This window comes from Cheilinus undulatus, linkage group 12 (genome assembly GCF_018320785.1).
Source record: "Cheilinus undulatus linkage group 12, ASM1832078v1, whole genome shotgun sequence".
NCBI lineage: Eukaryota > Metazoa > Chordata > Actinopteri > Labriformes > Labridae > Cheilinus > Cheilinus undulatus.
In genome coordinates, this window is record NC_054876.1 from 49,376,667 (window position 1) to 49,398,714 (window position 22,048).

The 22,048-nt window shown below is 39.1% G+C and overlaps 1 protein-coding gene across 1 annotated transcript in view; it reads left to right on the forward strand.

The window, feature by feature from the left end:
- Nucleotides 1-22,048, forward strand: part of LOC121518669 (glutamate receptor 1-like) — a 151,429-nt gene that overhangs the window by 125,536 nt on the left and 3,845 nt on the right. The window contains exons 16-17 of the mRNA XM_041801137.1: nucleotides 6,760-6,874; nucleotides 20,674-20,808. Of these exons, the coding sequence (XP_041657071.1) occupies nucleotides 6,760-6,874; nucleotides 20,674-20,808 (250 nt within the window). The remainder of the gene's footprint in view (nucleotides 1-6,759; nucleotides 6,875-20,673; nucleotides 20,809-22,048) is intronic.

The window sequence follows — 22,048 nt, forward strand, 5'->3', positions numbered from 1 at the left end:
TGGGCACAGGAGAGGTTTCCATGGTTACCGAAGACTTGCAGACATCATGAAAAAAATAGAGGTTAATATCTTACAAACTTCTGTCTTCTACAGGGCCATAGAACTACATTTATATACTCAACTATGGAGAAAATGAGTGTGATTTTCATTTCTGATTATTAGCCGTAATGTCAGACTCATTATGAGCCACCTGAGGGAGAACGCGTGTTGTATGGACATGAAGGAGACACAAGTTTATGTTCTCAGCCTCGCTTTAATAAAGCAAACATGGTTTATTTATGATCCTGGGTAAAAGAACTACAACACCCATAATCCTTTGCCCGTATCTAACCTCTGATTAGTGGTTATCAGCTGCTACTGTTGAAGCTATGTTTGTGGAAAGCTGGCAGTATCTGCACCACAGAGGTCACCTGACTCCAGATCAGCCAATAGAAAAAAATCTCTTGCAGTAGCCAGGGTTTGACCTGTAGAGGGCAGTCACTCTGCATATTTCTAACACAAAATATAGAATTATGAACATTTACTCCAACGTCAATATCTGGACCACTAAATACCCCTAAACCTAGGTTAACAGCTGGAAGCAGAGCTCTTTGGTTTTAGTAACTCTTGAATAACAGAGGTTAAGTTCATGCTTTTAAATCTAATGACATTAATGCAGAAACCAGCAGACCAGAGGGAGCGATCCACCTTTAGAGTCTGCAGTTTTCTGTGCCCGTGCTCAGAGTTTCAGATGCACAAAGACCAAAATCATTCTCCATTATTGAACAGAGAAAAAGAAGGTGTCAGGTTTTGAGAACAGTTTCCTAGCAACACAGTTGTTTCAAAGCACTTAAATAGGAAGCACAGGGATAATCACTGAGAAAACCTGGACATATTCAGACCTTCTGGAGCAGACTGGGTACTCTGGGTTGGCTGTCTCTGTGGCCTAACAGCTGACAGCATCATGTGGTCATTTCACTGATGGAGCTCCATCCACAAACGTCTGATTTCTGAATCACTGCTGCTGCTGCTGATGAATGTGCAACTGTACATGGATATGTGGAGGGTGTTGTTCCACAGCGGCATTGTTGAAATCAAACTAATCTATTAGAGAAAATCAATATCGATAATTTTGAGCAATACTTCCTGTTCTACTCCTGGCCTTAGTGTTGCTGGATTTAGATCAGTGGTTGTCAAATGGTGTGCCAACGCACACTAGTGTGCCTTAAGGCTAGTCTATGTGTGCCGTGGGAATTTGTACCATATGTTATTACTACGACTTTATGGCAAGAACTGTAACCAGGCCTGCCCACAGATCTGGACCCCTGAAAAACCCCAGAGACTGGGACCTCCCCAGTTGGGAATTATTGATGATATCAGTGTGTGTGTGTTGGATCAGTAGCATTGGTGCTAGCATCCTGGCTAACAGTTAGCTCATTAAGAGCTGAAAAGCATGGCAAACTATTATTGGGTTGAAATTATTAATTCATGCTATTTTTAAACAAGTTAATCAATTTTTCTACCCACTTTTGCCACTTCTTTTGACAATTTGAACCAGTTTGCTGCTTTTTTGTTTTTAGTATTTTTGCCACTTCTTAATACTACTTTTACCCATTTTTGCCACTTTTCACCCAATTTTGCTATTGTTTCGCCATTTTTTGCCATTTTTACCATCACTTTTGACTCAATTTTACCACCTCTTACAAATTAAACCCTTTTTTTCCACTTGTGATCTATTTTGCCACCTTTTGGGCACTTTCAACCAATCATGGCACCTTCTTGCCATTTTTTGCCCACTTTTGCCTTTTTTGCCCACTTTTTTTGCTCAATTTTGCCTTTTTTAATCACTTTTAACCCATTTTTGCCACTGTTTTGACACTTTCAGCAAGTTTTTACCAATTTGAACCCATTGTTTGGCCACTTTTTTGTTTTTGTTTTTTTTAACCAATTTTTGCCCATTTCTGACTGTTTTGCCACTATTTGTCCACTTTTGCCATCTCCATGATCCTCCAGTTGGCTGGGCCCCAGAAAGCTCTCCCCTTTATCTCCTCTAATAGACCACCTTGACTGTAACATTATTTAAAAAGTGTGTTTTGTATTGATTTAACTATGGTGTGCCTTGACATTCTGGCTTAACCTTAGGTGTGCCTTGGGCGAAAAAAGTTTGAAAACTCCTGATTTAGATCATATTTACTGATGACGACTTCACTGACCAAAGTTTGGTGAATAAGTGAAGAAATTGAGTTTTTAATGAAGGATCATGAGAAGACATTGCAACAGATTTCTTGATCTGCAGCAGGGGTTCTCAACCGTTTCAGCCTGCGACCCCCAAAATAAAGGTGCCAGAGACCGGGGACCCCCACTGGACCTGAAGGTGGTTGAACACAGCCATAAACATTCTAGAGTAGTCATGTGGAGACAAGGCCGTCCATAGGGGGTTAAATGGGAGAGCTTTCTGGGGCCCAGCCAAAGTGGGGAGACATGGAGTTCAACAAAACCAAGGTCCATTGTAAAGTTAAGCTGTGAGATCCATATTTCATCTTTAACCTGAAAAATAACCCCACTTATAGAAGAAAAAATATGTATTTTTTAATCATTTATGTAGTAAAAAGCCTTAAAAATGTAAATCCCTTTTATTAACCCTTGTGCCCTCCCCAAATTTACTACCCTCGGGACATCTTTGAGGCAAAAATGTAAAAATAAAAATGCTATTATATCAGTATACGTCAACATTTTTTTCTTTTTTTTTTCAGAAATCTCTTTAACAACTTCAGACGTGCTCAAAACTACCAAACATTCAATAATTTTCAAGATTTTAACCCTTTAAATGCCAGTATGTTTGTTTTAAATATTTGATTTTTCACTACAAAAAATGCAAAAAAGTGGATTATTTTCCATATAATAAATAGTGGAAAGATGGGGCTTTGGTGCTGATGAGAGTCTTGGATGGGTCAAAGATTAGCATCAAAATTGATTTGATTGCATTAATATTTTTTACGTAATGTCAGAAATACCCTCCTGACATCTTCGAGGCTAAAATGCCCCCATTGACTTCCATTAAAACCAGGTTTTTTAATCTCACTGTCATTGCAGCATAAAATCATGCATTCTTTAATGTCAGCATTTCAATGTGAAGAAGTCTAGTGAAATTTAACATTTTTACCGTATTCCACCAGATTCAACCATTTACTCATTGTAGGACCATGCACCACATTCTTGTATTTTTGCCTGTTATATTATGGAGAGTTTTGTGTGAGTTTAAAAGGGTTAAAATTCTGAGAATTATTGAATGTTTGGTAGTTTTGAGCAGGTCTGACGTTGTTAAAGAGATTTATGAAAAAAAGTAGAAAAAAATATTGATGTATGCTGATTTAATGGCAGTTTTTGTACGTGTACATTTTTGGCCTCAAAGGTGTCCAGAGGGTAGAAAATTCACTGAGAGAGTCTGAATGACATTTAAGAGTAAAACATGTTGAATTTCAGAAATTTAACTAGACAGAAAAGTTTCTGTAAAAATGCCACAAATTTATAAAATGATCACAAATTAAAAAAAAAAAAAAAAAAAAGGGAGAAAAATGGTGAAAAATGCCGGAGGAGGGCACAAGGGTTAAAAAAAAAAAAAAAGAAAAAGAAAAAGAAAAAGAAAAAGAAAAAGAAAATGCTTTAAAAATTGCTAAAATGGGTTAATAATGGCAAAAAAATGGTGGAAAAGGTGAAGATGAATTTTAAAAGTAGCAGAAATGGGTTAGAAGTGGCAAAAATTAGATAAAAATGGCAAAAAAGGCTAAAATGGGTTTAACTGGCAAAAGTGGGCATATATAGTGGTAAAAGAGAGTTCAACTGTGGCTGAAATGGCTTCAAATTGGCAAAAATGAGTGGAAATTTAGTAAAATGGGATGAAAAATTGAAATAAACAGGCAAAAAAGGGCTAAAGAATAGGCAGATATTGTCAGAAATTGGTTAAACTAGCAAAAATGTGCATATCAAATGCTGAAAAGTGGTAAAAAGGGGTTAATAGTAGCAAAAATTAAACTTAAGTGGTGAAAATAGGCAGAAAAAAGGTGGTGGAAAGAGTTTAACACGGACAAAAATAGGTGTTAAATGGTCAAAATGTGTTGAAAATGATGAAAGGGGGTACAAAAATTGACAAAACTGGTGTGAACTGGCAACAGTGTAGTTAAAAAAAAAATTCTTAGCTTTTTTTAGAGCATCTAGAGACCCCCTCTCAGTGTCTCCTGACCCCCATGGGGGTCCTGACCCCAAGTTTGAGAACCACTGAACTACTGTACCTGAAATTGCCAATGCATGCTGGAATGTCTGCAGAGAAGGTGGACACAATGACTGTACAAATCTCATCTGGACTTTTCAAACTAAATGTTAAACTTCTCTTTGCTGCTAATTGTTTTTCCACAATGCACAGAGGAACAAAACTCTCATCTGCTTCTGCTCTCATTACACAAATCATTAACCAGACAGAAATAACTACTTTGTTGGTTTGTCTCAGACCATTTTTTACATGTTGATTCACGTTTCTTCACCCAACAGCATCATTACTGCCCTACTTCAGCCTTGATCTCTGCTGGTTCACAAAGGGGAACAACAGCCTAACCCTAACCCTAACCCTAACCCTAAACCCTATGAAACCTTTCAGTTTAAATTTATAATCCCCTTAAATATCCAGACTTTGACTGTTGTTCCTCCTTTACTGACCAGCTGATGAATGGGAGTCAGTGCAAGTCTAGGTCTGCTGTGCCGTAGTCAGTAGTAGAATATTTGCTGTTTTCAGCCCAGGTCATGGTAAAATGTTTTCTATCACTGGTGTTGGTTAAAAGAAGCTGGCTTTGTTAGATCCCAGACCAAGTCTCCTGAGATCGACCAAACCTGAACCTGTGGATGCTGCAAAGGTTTGTTGTGCTTAGGAACCACCTAAAGAGGAAGTTCGACTTACGGTGCCTCCAGATGGGGTCATGTCTCCAATGTTCATGAGAAAAGACCATTTGATACCATCTTCATGTGGCAGTCACAGCGTTATACGTGTGATTTCTCCAAAACTTCTTAACCCTTTGGGTGCCAAAGTTTTTTCAAGAAAATATCCAATTTTGATATCAAGATTTCAAAAGGCTGTAGCTTGAAAGTGTTTAGAGATAAAGGCATACTGTAAATGAGAAAAATCTTCAGTATGACCCAAAGTTTATGATGGGAGTAAATTTACTCATCTAATTTGCATATTCTGACATCACCAGGTGGCCTCCACTGCCATTGGCTGTGCGTTTTCTCTCACGGCTACCCTATGCCTCTACCACGTCTCTTCCTCCGCAGTGTTTTTCATTCCTGGTCTCCGTCACTATTTGCGGTGTTTTGACCCCCCCGATACCCCCACTATGTCCCCACGTCCCCCCACTACAGCATTCGTCACTTACTCCCACCCTGGCCATGGTAAGGCAAAGCAATGCCTTCGCTGCTGGTGGACTGTCATGGCGCACGCACCCTCTGTTGGTGCCAACAGATGCACTGACAGTCTCACCCATGGTCTCGCTGGAACGACTGAAAGTCATGTCAGAGGGTGAATATTCCTCTATTCCTCCCAGCATTGTGAGTATTCTCGCTAAAATTTGCTGTCTTTCTCTCTGTTACGCTCCAACTCGTCTCCTCGACCAGGGTAGAGTCTTTCAAACTCTATAAACTCCAAAATATGAATAGAAACACACCCACAAATGCTGCTGGGATTGAAGTTACTCATGTCCGCCATCTCCTGGTGTAAAGTGGTAACAACATTAGGCACCATGTTTGCAGCTAGAGCCTGTTTAATTCAGTAATGTTGCTTGTCGCAATTTTGCGACTTTGGTGCTTAAAGGGTTAAATTATTTTCATTTTTGTATTTTTTTTGCTTTGTAATAAAAGGAGCTGGGTAGTTTACTACAGCCTCATGTAACCTCACACATTATACCAACAACAATAATAATTGTTAAATAGATATATATATACATAGTATTGGTATTGGCACATATTTATTGGATCGGAACTGAAAAAAAGCGGATCGGTGCATCCCTAACTACAATATACTCGGAACTTCTTCACTTGAGGCAAGGATTCAATCCTCGTTCAGAAGGGAAATCCAACATTTTCTGGTGGAAGAGCAAGCATAAACATGAAGATGCAATCTTAATTCAATCCAAGACAAACAAAAAGAATACGTGACAAGTAATGAAAAGCTAGTGGCTGAAGTAGAAGCCGATGTCGGTCAAACTTAGATATTGCCACCCGTGCAGTTGCAAAAGCAACTTGAGTGCTTTGCCTCAGGCTATTTCTCTGCATGCTTTATAATCCAGAGGTATTTACATTGTCATGCTGCAGTTGCTTCCTACAAAGATGAATGAAGGAGACTGACCTCTCTTTAGAAACTGGGTAGCCTGCAGGTCAAAGTGGACCATCCCCAGTTAGACCCTTTTGACATAGATGCAAAATAAAGACGTCAGTTTTATTGTAGTTGACCATTATGATTGGAATATTAACCCATACATGTACTGAATGATTCTGCCATCATGAAGTGTATAAGCACTGTAACCAGTGAGGATGTGATGTGCACTTGTGTGATGGAAAACATTTTATGAAGGTCTGGGTTGAACAGCAGAATCCACAACCATTCTGTCCATAACTACGCCAATGAAAACATGCCTGTCATCAGTAGAAACATGTAACCATGTTGATATGTTCACTGTGGCAGTCCTTTACCCATTAACACACAGTTCCCTTCTATCCCTTATTACTATCATCCCGTAGAAACCCCGTTAACTTGGCGGTATTAAAACTGAACGAGCAGGGCCTGTTGGACAAATTGAAAAACAGATGGTGGTATGACAAGGGAGAATGCGGCATCGGGGGAGGGGACTCCAAGGTCAGATCACCGTAACCCCAACGGGTAACGACAGGCAATGGTACAACGGGGTAACCGGCAACAAACCAAACCTGAATGCCCATTATAAAACACTCCGGATGGCACCTGTGAGAGCAGACTCTATCCTACTATCTGAGACCTCTCTGTAGTCCCTGACTTCCTCTTTTAGAAGAGGAGGTAGCTGATCCCCAGTAGTTCTTCAATAACTCACCAAAAAGCAACCCCGACTAGGGATTTGTGATCAAGGGGGTATTTTACCAAATACAGATGAGATCTTTGCTTTTCAAAACCAAGCAGGGATGAGGCTTAACCAGAAATTACCTCTGCTTTAAGCATAAAGCATCTTTCCCCATATTACCGACCAGGTGCAGGGTGGTCAAGTGTGTAGGCCCCTGCCTCAGTTTCAGGGCTACACCCACCTACAGTGTAGGCCAGGGGGGTCAAACCCGACCAGAGCCGGGGCCAGATTCTGGACTCAGGATTAAGCTGAAGGTCTAACAGGGTCACCTTTTTAACCAGAAACTGTCAACCTTGTTTCACCGGTAATAAAATATGAAAAAAAAACAACAACAACAAACAAAATAAAACACAGCACTGATGATAAATTATTTTGACATTTCAAAAGTTGAAAAGAAAAGTTTAAAGGCTCACAATCTGAGAAAATTACATTTATTTGTTCAAAAAGGTCACAACATGAAATTTAAATTCAAAAAATAGTGTTTTTTAAATTCAAATTTTTAAATTGTGAATCTAGAAGGTCAAAATATGGGATTATGAAGTCAAAGTTTGGAGTTGAAAATATGAGATAACAAGCAAAATAACTGGTTGAAAAAATTTTAGGTTGAGTCCTAATTGTGAGATGCTAAATTGAAAATATGAAATTAAAACACAAATAAATCTATTTTCTCACATTCCTGACTTCTTATCTAAATATTTTTACTCCTTACTTTTTCAGATTTTGTGACTTTACAAGGAAATCTTAAATCATCAGGATAAGTTCACATTTTTATACTGGAGTAAATCTGCAGACCTCAGACTGATGGGACAGTTAGAACAGAAATATCAGATCATCTTGTGGGCCGGATTTAACTGCTCCACGGGCCGGATTTGGCCCCCGGGCCTTGAGTTTGACACCTGTGGTGTAGGCTATGCCATACAGTGCCATAACAAGTATTCACCCCCTTGGATGTTTTAACCTTTTATTGATGTTATACATTAATCATGGCCAGTATAATTAGGCCAAAGAGCACTGGAAGTTTCACCGGCCAGTTACCAAGAAGCATCCCCACAGTATGATGCTTCCACCACAGCGGGGATGATGTGTTGGTGGTGATGTGCAGTGTCCTCCTTCAGAGCAGTGTTAATTTTGACAGCACTTTCTAATTCATTTAGTCATAATTTAGTCATCTAAATGGTTTTAGTTTTAGTCTAGTTGTAGCTGACGAAACGTCCCAATATTTTAGTTGATGAAATTTACAGTAAATTTAGTCGACTGATTGGATCTCTCCCTAACTTCCCCCGCCACCACGCAGCTAAAGCAGTTGTGATTGGATCTCCCCCGTATCTCATCCCACCTTTCCACACAGCCAAAGTAGCTGTGATTGGATATATATTCCTAACCTGCCCCTACTTTCTACATGACGAAATGAGGTCTGATTGGATAAAGTCTCTGTCAAACATTTTCGTCTTGTTTTTATTTGTTGACTAAAGTGTCAGTTAATTTTGTTTTAGTTTTTGTCCATGTGCGCTTGTTTTTATTAGTTAAAACAAGCTATTAACGAAAACGATAACAAAAATAATCAGTCAACAGAATTAATACTGCTTCAGAGTAGTCATAGGTGTCTTGGTGTCCTGTCTCACTAGTCTCCTTCTTGCACGCCCACTCAGTTTGTGAGGACGTCTGATCTAGGCAGATTTACACATGTGACATATTCCTTCATTTCTTCATGATGGATTTAACTGAACTCTGGGGGATGTTCACAGACTTGGAGATGTTTCTGTCTCCATCCCCTGACTTAGACTTTTCAATAACCTTTTCTCTGAGTGTTCTTTTGTCTTTGTGGTGCAATGGTAGCCAGGAATACTGATGAACCAGTGACTGGAGCTTCCAGACACAGGTGTCTTTACACTAACATCAGTGAGACTCATTCACTGACCTCAGCTGATCCTCACTTCACGAACTGTGAGACTGTTAATTTTCGTTTGTTAGTTTTTTTAGTCAAAAAGACAAATAATATTGACCATGACTGATTTATAGAATCAATAAAAGGCTAAAACATCTAAGGGGGTAAATAATTTTTAAAGGCACTGTAGATTTTGACATGAGAGAATATGTCAAGGTTTGAACAGATGAAGCAGCTAAATGTGACCTCAACCATTAACCAGAGATCATTTGACCTTAGTGCACAGGTGTCAAACTCAAGGCCCGGGGGCCAAATCCGGCCCGTGGAACAGTTAAATCCAGCCCATAAGATGATCTGATATTTCTGTTCTAACTGTCCCATCAGTCTGAGGTCTGCAGATTTACTCCAGTATAAAAATGTGAACTTATCCTGATGATTTAGGATTTCCTTGTTAGGTCACAAAATCTGAAAAAGTAAGGAGTAAAAATATTTAGATGAGAAGTCAGGAATGTGAGATAATAGATTTATTTGTGTTTTAATTTCATATTTTCAATTTGGCATCTCAACATTAGGACTCAAACTTAGGATTTTGACTTTTAATTTCATACTTCGAGTATTTCAACTCACAATTTTGACTTCTCATATCATATTTAGAACTTTTAGACTCATAATTATAATTTTAAGTGATATTTTGACCTTTTAAACCAATTATTTTGTTTTTACCTCATATTTTCAACTCCAAACTTTGACTTTATAATCCCATAGTTTGACCTTTTAGACTCACGATTTAAAATTTTGAATCATATTTTAACTTTTAATTTCATGATTGAAAAATTTTATTTCATATTTTGACTTTTAAACTCATGATTTTGATTTTCTTTCTAATATATTTGCCTTTAAAAACAATATTTTTCAATTTCAGTTTCATGTTTTGACCTTTTTGAACTAATAAATTTACTTTTCTCAGATTGTGAGCCTTTAAACTTATCTTTATAACTTTTTAAATGTCAAAATAATTTATCATCAGTGCTGTGTTGTTTTGTTGTTTTTTGTTTTCATATTTTATTACCGGTGAAACAAGGTTGACAGTTTCTGGTTAAAAACGTGACCCTGTTAGATCCTCAGGTTGTGATTGAGTTTGACACCCCTGCCTTAGTGAGTCATTTTGTACATGCACTCCTGCATATAATAATGCATAATAGAGTGAAACAGAATACTTGACAGGACTTTGAGGCTTTCTTCGAGCTCTAAGTCGTGATTTCAGCCCCCACTCTCTTGGCCTTAAGCATGCTGCCAGCCTTAGCTATGATGGTGTTATTTAAGTTTAAACTAAATTTTACCAAAGCAAATCAAAACCATCAGTCCAAATACCCCTCTGGTCATCTTAGCTCCAACGTCAGCTTCTTCCTGTCGATTGTTTCGATCTCTGAAATCTTAAATTGTTCCGTTTTTCTCTACCTTAATGACATGATGATATATTAGATGGTTTTTGAACCATAGACTCAGATATCTGTTAAACCGCGGAGTGTTTTCAGCCCTTGCCGGTTACCCAAAGTGATATAGTAATACACATCTCGCACATAGGGAGTTAGGCTAAAAGAAGCTAGATGGAGTATTAAAGCATATCACTTTGACACTGACATTTCTGAATCTGTTTCTGTGTGATCGTGCCTGTTTTTTTGTCTGTTAATGTTTTTCTTTCTGTTGTCGAGTTCTTCTCTGTAGCCAATCAAAGCATCTGTACTGCTAATGTCAGCTTTGCTAAACTCAGTGCTGCCACCGCCGCCGCCGCTTTGTAGCGACCGCAGCCTCGTTTCTGTGCAGCTGAACAATAACATAAGATAACATGGAGGTGCATAATGTTATTTATGTTATTTCCAACCCTTCCCTTTCCCTCCCTCTCATGGTTCTTTGAAGAATCCCAGTAAACCTAGCAGTACTGAAGCTCAATGAACAAGCCGTCTTAGACAAGTTGAAAAACAAGTGGTGGTATGACAAGGGGGAGTGTGGACACAAGGACTCCGGCAGAAAGGTCAGTTCTGGAGGCCACCAGGCCTGCTCCTGAGGTCGTGTGTTGGTTCAACCCCGTCCACTTTCCCTACATCAGACACACAACCCTGAACACCGACCGTCAGCGGGTACACTCTGAAAACAAAGAGGCTTTTGGTTTTATCTTCCTTAAACTTCTGTTGGGCTTTTTTATTTCATGTTATTGGAAACTTTTTTGTCCAATTTAGGTTTTTTGACTACTTTATTTCTGGGAAGAAAAAAGTTACCTCTGTGTAACTGTTTTTCTTTAAAGCATTGGCTCTTATTTTGGCAGCCAATGCAGAGTTTCTAACCCTGTTAGAGAACAACCATCAGAATGACAGATTCACTTCTGACATAGTAGTTTTATTATATAAATACATGTAATCACTAAAGGCATCAGAACAGTTCCTCTGTTCTGGTGTTCGACAACAGGCACTGAATTTCCATCTTTTTCCAAAAATAAAGCTGTAAATGTTTTCATGAACCCAGAGGTTAAATTTTCACGTTGCTGCTATAATTTAGGAGAACTCAAATGCAGGCGCACCTAGAGAGCTGACCATCTGATTGGTTGTTAATGTAATGAATAGACCCTCTGCCGACATGACTACCCTGAGGTTAGTCTCTACGATGGACGGTTAAAGCGCCGCTGTTTAAGGTCCTAGCCAAGTAACCCGTTTTTACAGGGAACTAAAACTAATGAAACTCAAACTTTAATGTAAAAATTGTTTAAGTTCACCAAAAATGAAACAAACCCAGAGCATTACACAAAAGAAAAAATAAATAAATCAACTGTATAAAACAAACTGAGAATATCCTAAGTTTTAGTCTTTGACAGCAGCAGACAAAGTTTATTATAGTTAAAGTGGGGGTATAATGCCTTTTTCAAGGCTTTACACCATCTCTCTGATGTCCACGCAGTAGCTTCACATGGTTTACAGCTCAAAAAACTCCTCATGTTTCTCACACTGCTGTCCTGAAAAGCCCTTATTTTAACCTCTGTCTGAAACGCTTCGTTTTCGCTGCTGTCTCTTTAACACCCCCCCCCCACAGACCTTCTTTTCCTCCGATTGGCCAATTTTCCAGAGGCTGGTTGGGGGCAGGACTCAATGTTTTGTGCCCGCCCCCTCCAATATGGCTATGTTTATGTACTTGTAAACTTTGAATGAACCGGTCTGACGGAGTAAAACATGGCGAATTTTGATATACGTCCGTACGTGTTAGACCCGGAGTCTGATCCTGATAGTTTGGAGAGAGAGGGGGAAGAAAACCAGCAGCAGCGAAGGATAGAGCAGGACGTATCTATTTGGTAAGTGTTTAAATACTGTGTTGCTTAATGGCTAAAAGGCCTTGTGGGGGCGGTCTGTTCCGCTTTGCCGGCAGCACGAACGAACCAGTCAGGAGATCCTATTGCGATGATCTCATCAGTTCGCTCCATTGAAATCTCGTCTCAGGAAGATCTCGGAGAGATTCCCAACAAACCGTTTTCATCAGTTTACAATCTAATTCCAAGATTACTGCCACATACGTATCTTGCGGTTTGAAAATTTGCATATATGAAGTATGGACACCCAACATTGTGACTTTATATTTATGTTTTAAAAATCGGAAAAGTATAATACCCCCTCTTTAACTAAAACTAACCACGAGCCCCTAACTAAACTAAAACGAAGCCTTTTTTGCTAAATAAAAACTAAACTAAACTAACAAACCAGCTGTAAAAAATAAATAAATAAAAACTAACCTGAAATCAAACACGGAAAGTGAAAACAAAATAAAAATGAGAACTAATGAAAATTCAAAAACTATTATAACATTGCAGCAGACTGACATGTACACCCAAACCTGGGAGTTTAAAATGGGCTGATCTGATTGGTCAAGAATTCACAAAAATGTCATTTTATGTCTTGAGTTATATTCAAACATCAAATTTGAATAAATAAAATAAAAAGTAAATATTTACCCATTCTTATCTGTTTTTAAAATTGCTCATTCCTTCGGGTCTCGCCCCTGGCAGGCGTCCCATGTCACTAAAAAAACAGAACACTAAAACCGATAAGTTAGCATTTTCACACGATACTACAGTGTAGTGCACATGATGTACATGGAAAGTTAAAAATGCTTCAAATGTTGGTAAACTGTGTTGAGATTATTTTAAAAATAGCTTTTAAAGTAGTTACTGAAAACGTTTAAGTTTATTTTAACCGTCTGTGTGTTTTATCAACGCACAAACATCTTTAAAATCAGCATTTTTCTGGTTGTTCTATGGTTATCATTTTCTAGTAAGTTTATACAAATTGGATGTTTTTCAAGGTGAAAAAGACTGAAGTTAGATGATGGGATTGGTCTTCTGATGTAGAGAAGAACTCACTCCTAGCTCCTACAGCATGGAATGGCTGCTCTCGGCTATCTATTTTTTATCTCTCTCTAACTATAGATAAATAGATCAGCACATTCATGAACAGACCTTCAGCACACATAACTACCATGATGTTAGTCTCCACAATGGTCACCGCTATTAGCATAAAGCTATAGCTAATAGAAACTTTAAGGTCCTAGAATAGTAACTAACTAGCATTTGGCCCATTCAGTGATTTGGCGCACATGAGATGTTGCTATGGAAACGGCTGTTTTACACTGTATAAAATGATCTGCAGGTATCTAATACCAACATTTCAATCTTTCTTAACTTTCCATGAACTAAATGTGCACTACACGGTTTCATTTCATAAGAATGCACACTTCAGCCCTCCTGAATCCCTCTTTGTTTAGTTTTATTTCATTATTATTATTAAAATATGGCCATCAGACTGCACAGAGAGGAATTTGTGAGTGTTTTTAATGCCGCCTTTGGTTGAAAGTCGCCAGTAAACAGGGTCACACTTTAAACCATAATACCGGTGTTTAGTAGTGTTAAATTTAGCCTTTTCGGGTTCATGAGACGTTGTATGTGTTTTTTCACACTTTGTAAAATGATTTGCAGGAGTCTACTGCTGATAAGTTAGGTTTAACTTTCCATGTACTAATGGTGCACTACACAGATCACTCTAGGCTATTTATGGACAGGATTTTGCAGACACATCCTGTCAGTTGCATGCCCCGTTTGCTGTTTGGTCAGGGGCCAAAGGGACACACTGTGTGACATTAGAAATTAACGGGTCTATAATAAAGCTACTTAATCCAGACTCTTTGTTTCCTGCACCCTGCTTTTACGAGTGTTAAACCTGTCCCTGTAGACGGATACTCCCTAGACCACTCACTCTTTAGGGTCTTCACTGTTAAACACAGATACTCATTCCCTGTTTTCAGCTCAGTGCCTGCTGGTTCAAACAGCCAGCCTTTGTGATTACAGTTATTTTGATTTATTGAATTCTAACTTTTTGTTTTTGGAGTGTAACTCTGCTCGGCTGACCGTTCTGAAGAGCTGAAGGATAAACCAATGACACACGAACACACTGATGTTCTCTTAGATGCCATGGAAACCTCATTACTCCAATTTGTTCCGAAACCAAGTAGCTGCTGGTGATTTCCTCCTACATTTACTGAAATTTAAATCCCATAAAACCTCCTCCAACCTCTGCTACAGCCCCACCATTTTATGCAAATTAATGAGAAAATGAGCCGGCATTAGCCGATTGTGACAGCGCTGACTTTTTTGGAGATAAGGGAGGTTTTCATGTCTTCAGATCAGTAGATTTCTTCAGAGGCTTTTCTCTGCTCAGCCTTCCTTCAGTTCTCCAGAATATTCTGTGGTCAGCACACTGCTGGAAGCGGCCGCAGACAGACAGAAAAAGGACTGAAAATGTGACTTTTTACATCGATTTAATGGCAAACCCTGTCTGCCTTTAGGTGCCACATTTGTGTGATTTTTTAGATTTACCTGATGGAAAAATGGAGGAAAGTTTTACAAAGACACGTTTAAAGGCCTTTTTTTGTTTAACAGAACAAACTTTTCTGCTTTCTGCACAAACTCAAGATCAAATCCAGATTTTATTTGTTTCATTCTGGATGTAAAAAGTCAAATTTTCATAACTGTAAATATGATTTCTGTTTATTTTCTCTCTCTCTGGTTCTCTGCATCCTCTCTCTCTGTTTATGGCTGCTAACCGGCGCTAAATGACACCCAGACGCCTGGCCACAGCTTCCCCAGCCCTCCTCTCCCTCCTCTCTCACTCTCACGGACACACACCCGTGTTTTTGTCTCCAATCTGTCATGTACCTCCTGTTCACTCTGAACTCAGCAGACGGCGACTAACAAACGGGACGAATGTTCAACTGTGACGACGCCAGGCTGGAAAAACAGAAAAATGACAAACATTTTAATCATTTATTCAACTTCTTATCTGGGAATCAGTGGAAGCATCTACCAAAAAAAAAAAAAAAAAAAAAAAAAAAAAGTTCAGAAACCTCAGCTTTAAGCTTGTGAGACTGTTTCTCTGCTCAGGTCAGGATTAAGGCCCATTTATAATCCCTTTACTTATGAAAATGTATACGTCCTTTTCAAACGATGTAACCGTCACTGCTCACATACTTCCATGCATCCTTTACGTTGGCATGGATGTTAACCAGTACATCCATCGGACAGGGGGTAGCCCAGAGTCAAAAGTTTATGACAACAACAAACTAAAAAACAAACATGGCGACTGTGGAGGAGGTTTTGATAATGTACCTCTCGCATAAAAGACAAAAACAGAGGCAGCGTTTCTAACCAACTTGAACTCAGAAAGTTCCGCCGTTGTTATTTCTTCTTCGTGTCTCACTAGACCTACGTATCGGGGAGTGACAGCAACACTGCCCCCACCGTTTCCGGTGGTACTGCTCCGTTTGGCCAGTATCAGTAAGCTTTATGGAAACGTGCAGAAATACGGACGAAATGAATGTGGAGCACGGACAGAAGGCTTCGTATTCATAATTACCACTGAGCATAAATGGGCCTTTAGCTGGGACCTGGTTTTTAAAACCATTCAGCTCTTTCCAGATATTCCCAGTGTGATTGAGAGTCTCTGAAATGGGTGGCAGTTTATTTCTTAAATTATAACCGAGTGTTTTTATTCAACAATGGGGCAGTTTGGACCTGGAACAGAAGTCACGGTGAACAAAGAGCTGAAGACATGCCCTTCAAAATAAACGCCTTTTCAAAGTTCCTGACCCACCAGTTAAGACCCAAGGCTTTTAAAGGCTCATTTAGTCTCCCTCCATGCAAACATAGATCTGTACAGATTAAACGATACAGCCGGCACTGCCCACTCACTCAAACACGTCTGTTAGGTTAAAATATGAATCCAGTAGAGGTCGCTGTCTGACACAGACCGCTTCAACTCCTTGGTTGCTGCTCCGCTTGTCCACAGGACCATAAGAAACACTGGAATTTAGTTTAATCCTAATTTTACTTTTATTTGTCAAAGGGGTTCTCCGCAAGATTTAAAAAAATATCAGTGTAGCGACACCGCCAGCCATTAGGTGAACTACAACAATATTGTGTTGCTCGTCCATGACGGCGTGCTCCTTGCTCATGAACGAGCCTCCGGTTTATCAGCTGATACACACGCAGACCAAGGTGATTTACCAGCATCACGAACACAGAGGAGGTAAGTCAAGTAACACTTAAAAGTTCCACAAACTAAAAATAAAAATGACTAAAGTATATTTGAACCTCTAGTGCAGACACGGCACAAAATTAAATATTGGTTCATATGAGGCGATTAAGAGAGGACGATATTTTCTCGCCCATTTCAATGAATGAACAACTTCACTACTTAGTTTAGCACTGACCAATTTTATTGTCTTTTTATGTGTGTGAAGTGTAATGAGCGGGACGCGTTTTAGAGCAGAAGCAACAGGGCTAACGTTGCTTAGCTCTGATAATGGTGCCTTGACTGCGGATACCACATAGCTGACATTATATGTTGAAGATATTTTATGAACTAAGTATCAAAAACATAAACTCAGTAAGTTGAGTCCAGTGACAGGAAGCAAGAAAAAGACGCAATATTATCCAGAAAACACTAAATGAGTAACTTGACATTCTGGTTGTTTGGATAGCATCTTCGTAAGCAAGCTAACGTGATGTAGCGTATGGTTTATAGAACATAACACACTACATAGTATTTCATGGTCCGGAGTGATGCCTTACCTTTTCAACAGAAAGACGGCCATCTCTGGATCCGTATTTATCCTGAGCGCCGAGTGTAGCTCCCTCTGTTTCTCAAATGCTCCACCAGTATTTATCCTCCATTTCCCCCTGCATCGGTCACACTCTCTTTTAGCTTGACGGGCTTCAGCAGATAAAACTGTCTTAGTTTTTTATGTTTTCGAGGAGTTTGTGTGGGCGTTTGAGCTGAGCTAGCCAGTCGTTTACTCGCAGATGCAGCCTTCTCCATTCACCACACCATTGTCAGGTACAAACAGAGCAAGGGGGTGCGTGCATTACATAGTAGCCGACGTCACTTCCGTTGAGATTTTCGCAGAAAATTCGTCCCGAATTCTTCACAGAGAAACGACTCCACAGGCTTATACAGGCAAACAAGGAAGACATAGAGAGCCTCATTCTTCACATCGGGATAAAGTGCACCATTATATACTCAAAAGTGGGAAGTTTTAAAGCAAAAATCTTACATAGAGCCCCTTTAAATATTTTTCTTTTTGAATCTTTTCTTCAGATTCAGAAAAAAGTCAGAATTCTGAGATAAAGGCCAACATTCAAAGAAAGTATTTTTCTCTGAATTAAAAAAAAACTAAATACAAAATAAATTAATTCAGCATTCTGACTTCAATCTAAAATTCTGACTTTGATCTCAGAATTCTTACTTTAATCTAAAGTTCTGACTTAAATCTAAAATTGTTAATTTAATCTCAGGATTCCAGCAACAAGCTAAAATTCAGATTTTATTTCCAGAATTCCAACTTGAATCTAATATTCCAACATTTATCTCAGAATTCTGCCTTCAATCCAGAATTCAGATTTTAATCCCAGAATACTGACTCCAACTTTCATCAATAATTTAGAATAAATTCATCTAAATTCTCAGAATCTGAAATCATAGCTTTAATCTAAAATGCTGATTATCCTAAACTTTGACTTGAATCTCAGAACTGTGAATTTATCTCAGAATTCGGACTTTAATCAGATTTATTTATCCCTAAAAAGATGGCCTTTTCCCTCATGTCGCCTTAAACAACGATAATTCCCTTAAATCCATTCCTGTTTTTAAGTTTTAACGGGTTAATTTTAACGAAGCTCATTGGCTGAAGTTAACATGACAGATTGGAGAGGAAAGCTCTCTGATTGGCCCCTCCTCATCCCAACAACACTTCCCATTGAAGAGAGGCACCGCCCACTCTTTCCTGCTGTGGATGTCTATGAACGTTGCATGCTATTGGAGGACAAATTTAAGCCACGCCCACCAAAAACGAAGCGATGGTGAGGCAGGAGAAGCTCTTTAATCAGGATAAACTCAACAAAGAATCAGATTCCCCCCCTCTGTGTAGAAACGTCTGTTCTTTATCAGAGCTGATATCTGAGTGACTGCAGCACTGATATCACTCTAATTCACCTGAATTAACCTGAATTAACCTGAATTAACCTGTGGGACTCAGACTATGATGTACCAGAGGTAATGGTTTTATTCTTAGGTCTCTGAATTTACATCTACAGAGATTATTCTTTATTTTCTTCTCTTGGTTTCCTTTATGTGCATGAGTTTGCATGGGAAATGACGTAAATATGAACTTCTAAAGGCTGTGTTTTGGAGCCAAATTTAACTTCATTTTTAAGTCTTAGTGTGAAAAGTAAAGGAGAAAAACACATACAGAAGTTTTTTGTTGTTTGATTTTTATGCGATTAATTCACACATATTTTTTTCCATGATTTACCTCAGAAAGTTAAATTTCCATAAATTCCAGATTCCTGTCATGAACAAGCCTGCTCAACTGAACGGCTCTTTAATGTGAGCCATTTATGAACAAGCCTGCTCAACTGAACGGCTCTTTAATGTGAGCCATTTATGAAGGAGTCTGTTCTACTAAATGACTCTTTAACTTGAGCCATTAATGAACGAGCCTGCTCTACTAAACAGCTCTTTAATGTGAGCACTGTAGCTAGCTCCTGTTTGAGTGCCAGTTTCCTTTCCTCCATCTTTGTCCTTATTTAATCCACATTTAAAAAGACAAACTGGAACCAGATGAAGAGAAACCAGCTGCGGATCAGGGTCTCTAAAAAGGGACGATTTCCTGTCACAGTGAGAGAGACTGAAAAGACATCAGCAGAGAAAACACGGGTAACATCAGAGTTTAATGATGTAGACCAGGACAGAAGTGGACTGGACCAAACCAGACCACTTTGTAGAAACAGACCATCCACTGATCCAGACCTTAGACCAGAGATCCTCAACGTGTGGCTCTTTTGCAATGATTTGTGGCTCTTCTATGTCTTCATTTGAAATATTTTATACCCAGAAAACCTTCAAAAAGGTCAAATTATCCATTGCAAGCTTTATTAATCTGTTTGTTTCCCACTCATGTTCAGGTGGCTTTAATTGTCAGCCTTTCAGTCTGTCTATTTCCATTGGCTTTATTTGCAATTCTTCCCTTTGTGTTCCTTTTTTTGCCACTTTTAGTCAATTTTTCCTGTTTTTCAGACCATTTTTTCCACTTCTTTTTGCCACTTTTGGCCCATTTTTACCACTTCTATCCTATTTTTGCCATTTTTTAACCAGTTCTAGCTACTTTTACTTTTCATTTCATTATTTGCAATTTTCTGCCTTTTATTGCCATTGAATGCCACTTTTTTCATGCATTTTTGCCACTTTTTTAACTGCATTTTGACCATTTTTGCCACCTGTAACTAATTTTTCTATCCATTTTTGCCACTTTTGCCATTTTTTTTACCCAGTTTTTGCAGTTGTATGCCTATTTTGCCCCTTTTCACCCATTTTTTTACTACTTCTTTGCCATTTTTTAACTATTTTTGCCACTTTTCACCACTTAGATTGTGGCTCTTGCAAAGGTATTTTTCAGTGGTTTGGCTCTTTGGTTGAGCAGGGTTGAGTAACACTGCCTTAGACGGAGGCTTTTTTATTTCCCGCCCTCTGCCGTCGCTCTCAGAATTTTTAAACTTTTTTTTTTTTTTTTGGTCTGAATATTTTACAACTTTTTGGACACAAAAGTAGCTCAAGGATTAATAATGATTTTATTTTTGCTCTTTGAACGCTCGGCATAGTCATAAACAGCTCTAAACATGGACTTTTGGTAGTTTCTCCCAGTGATGTCATTGATAAAGAGCCAATAGGAGCAGTGAGACCAGAGAGCATGGTTGAATGGATGGATGCAGCTTAAAAACAGTAAGGTAGTGAACGCAGACACAACTGTTCTCTGTAACACAAGAGGGCACACACCATGAACAAATTCACACTGAAATGTTCTCATCTGGACTTCCAGAATAATTTGAACGCCCCTCTCAGCACTCGTGGTTGTTTTGGATCAAACATGTCCCCTCTTCATCACAGCCTTTAAAAGTTGGCGGTCTTGTCAGTTAGAGAGACGAGATTTGTTTCTAAAGCTCTCTTTCCTTAATGTTTCCTAAATGAAGTGATGTCATGATTATCTGCACCATGATTGGTCATCTCTGATCCCGCCTCTCTGCGCTGACAGGACAAAACGAGCGCACTCAGTCTGAGCAACGTAGCCGGAGTGTTTTACATCCTGATCGGAGGTCTGGGGCTCGCTATGCTGGTGGCGCTGGTCGAGTTCTGCTACAAGTCTCGCATCGAGTCAAGACGGATGAAGGTGAGTCGTCTGAACATGAACTAACCGTCTGTCAACACATTCCTCTTCAGGAAATGCTTGAAAGTTTGCTTCTTTTCAGGGATGCAGCTATTTCAGCCACAACACTACCTGTTTGGGTTTGTAAGATTTGAAAGTCGGTCCCTTGATGCACGCCTCTGAAAACAGCACTGTGTAAACAGCCAGCATATAATCAGCCTGAAAATGGAGGGCTCACGCTGCAAAATAGTTCCAAACACAGAGGCTCTGTGTGACGAATGAAAGGCCTCCAACATTTCTGATATGGCGTGCAATTTAGCAAAAACTGTTTTTTTGGTCCATTGTTACACAAAAGTCATTAAATTACACGGTGCAACACTAAGTAAGCTAATGCCTCTACTATAGCAAAAGTCCTCATACAATCCAACTTCAAAAATACTGAAATATCCCTTTAAAGCAGTGAAATTCAACATGTGGCTCTTTTGTGACTATTTGTGGCTCATTTGCAACTTTCATCCAATTTTTCCTGTTTTTACTTTTTTTTTTTGACACTTTTCACCCATTAAAGCTACCTTTTGCCATTAAATACCATTGGTTTCCTATTTTTTTGCTGTTTTTTCTTCCTTTTTTACAATTTTTTTACCCATTTTTGCCATTAAATACCATTGGTTTCCTATGTTCTTGCCAATTTTTGCCCCTTTTCACCACTTTTCACAGATTTGTTGCCATTAAATACCACTTGTTTCCTTTTTCTGCCCGTTTTCACCACTTTCCCCCCCTTTTTTTACCATTAATTACCACTTGCTTCCTATTGTTTGCCCATTTTTGCCCTTTTTCACCACTTTTCATCCATTTTTGCCCTTAAAAACCACTTGTTTCCTAAGTTTTTGCCCATTTTTGCCAATCTTGACTGTTTTTTGCCCATTTTAATCAATGCCCACCAATTTTTTGCCACTTTTTGCTACTTTGGAGCTTTTTTTGCCACCTGTAACTCATTTTTTGAGAGGGACCCATCTGCAGTCAAGATGGCCGACATGGGCGTCGCTATACATCCAATCCATGCCGTAAGTCCCAAGCGGAAGTTTCTTCTTCATGTTGGACTCAGCTGCCAGTGTTTGTCAGTCTTTTTCATGCCTAAGCCTACCCCTTGGTGCTGGATCTCACATATCACCCGCCCCACTGCCTTACCCTGAACCTAACCACTCAGGTTTTAATGCGTAAGCCTAACCTTAGACGTACGGACTTCCAGTTGAGACTTCCAGTA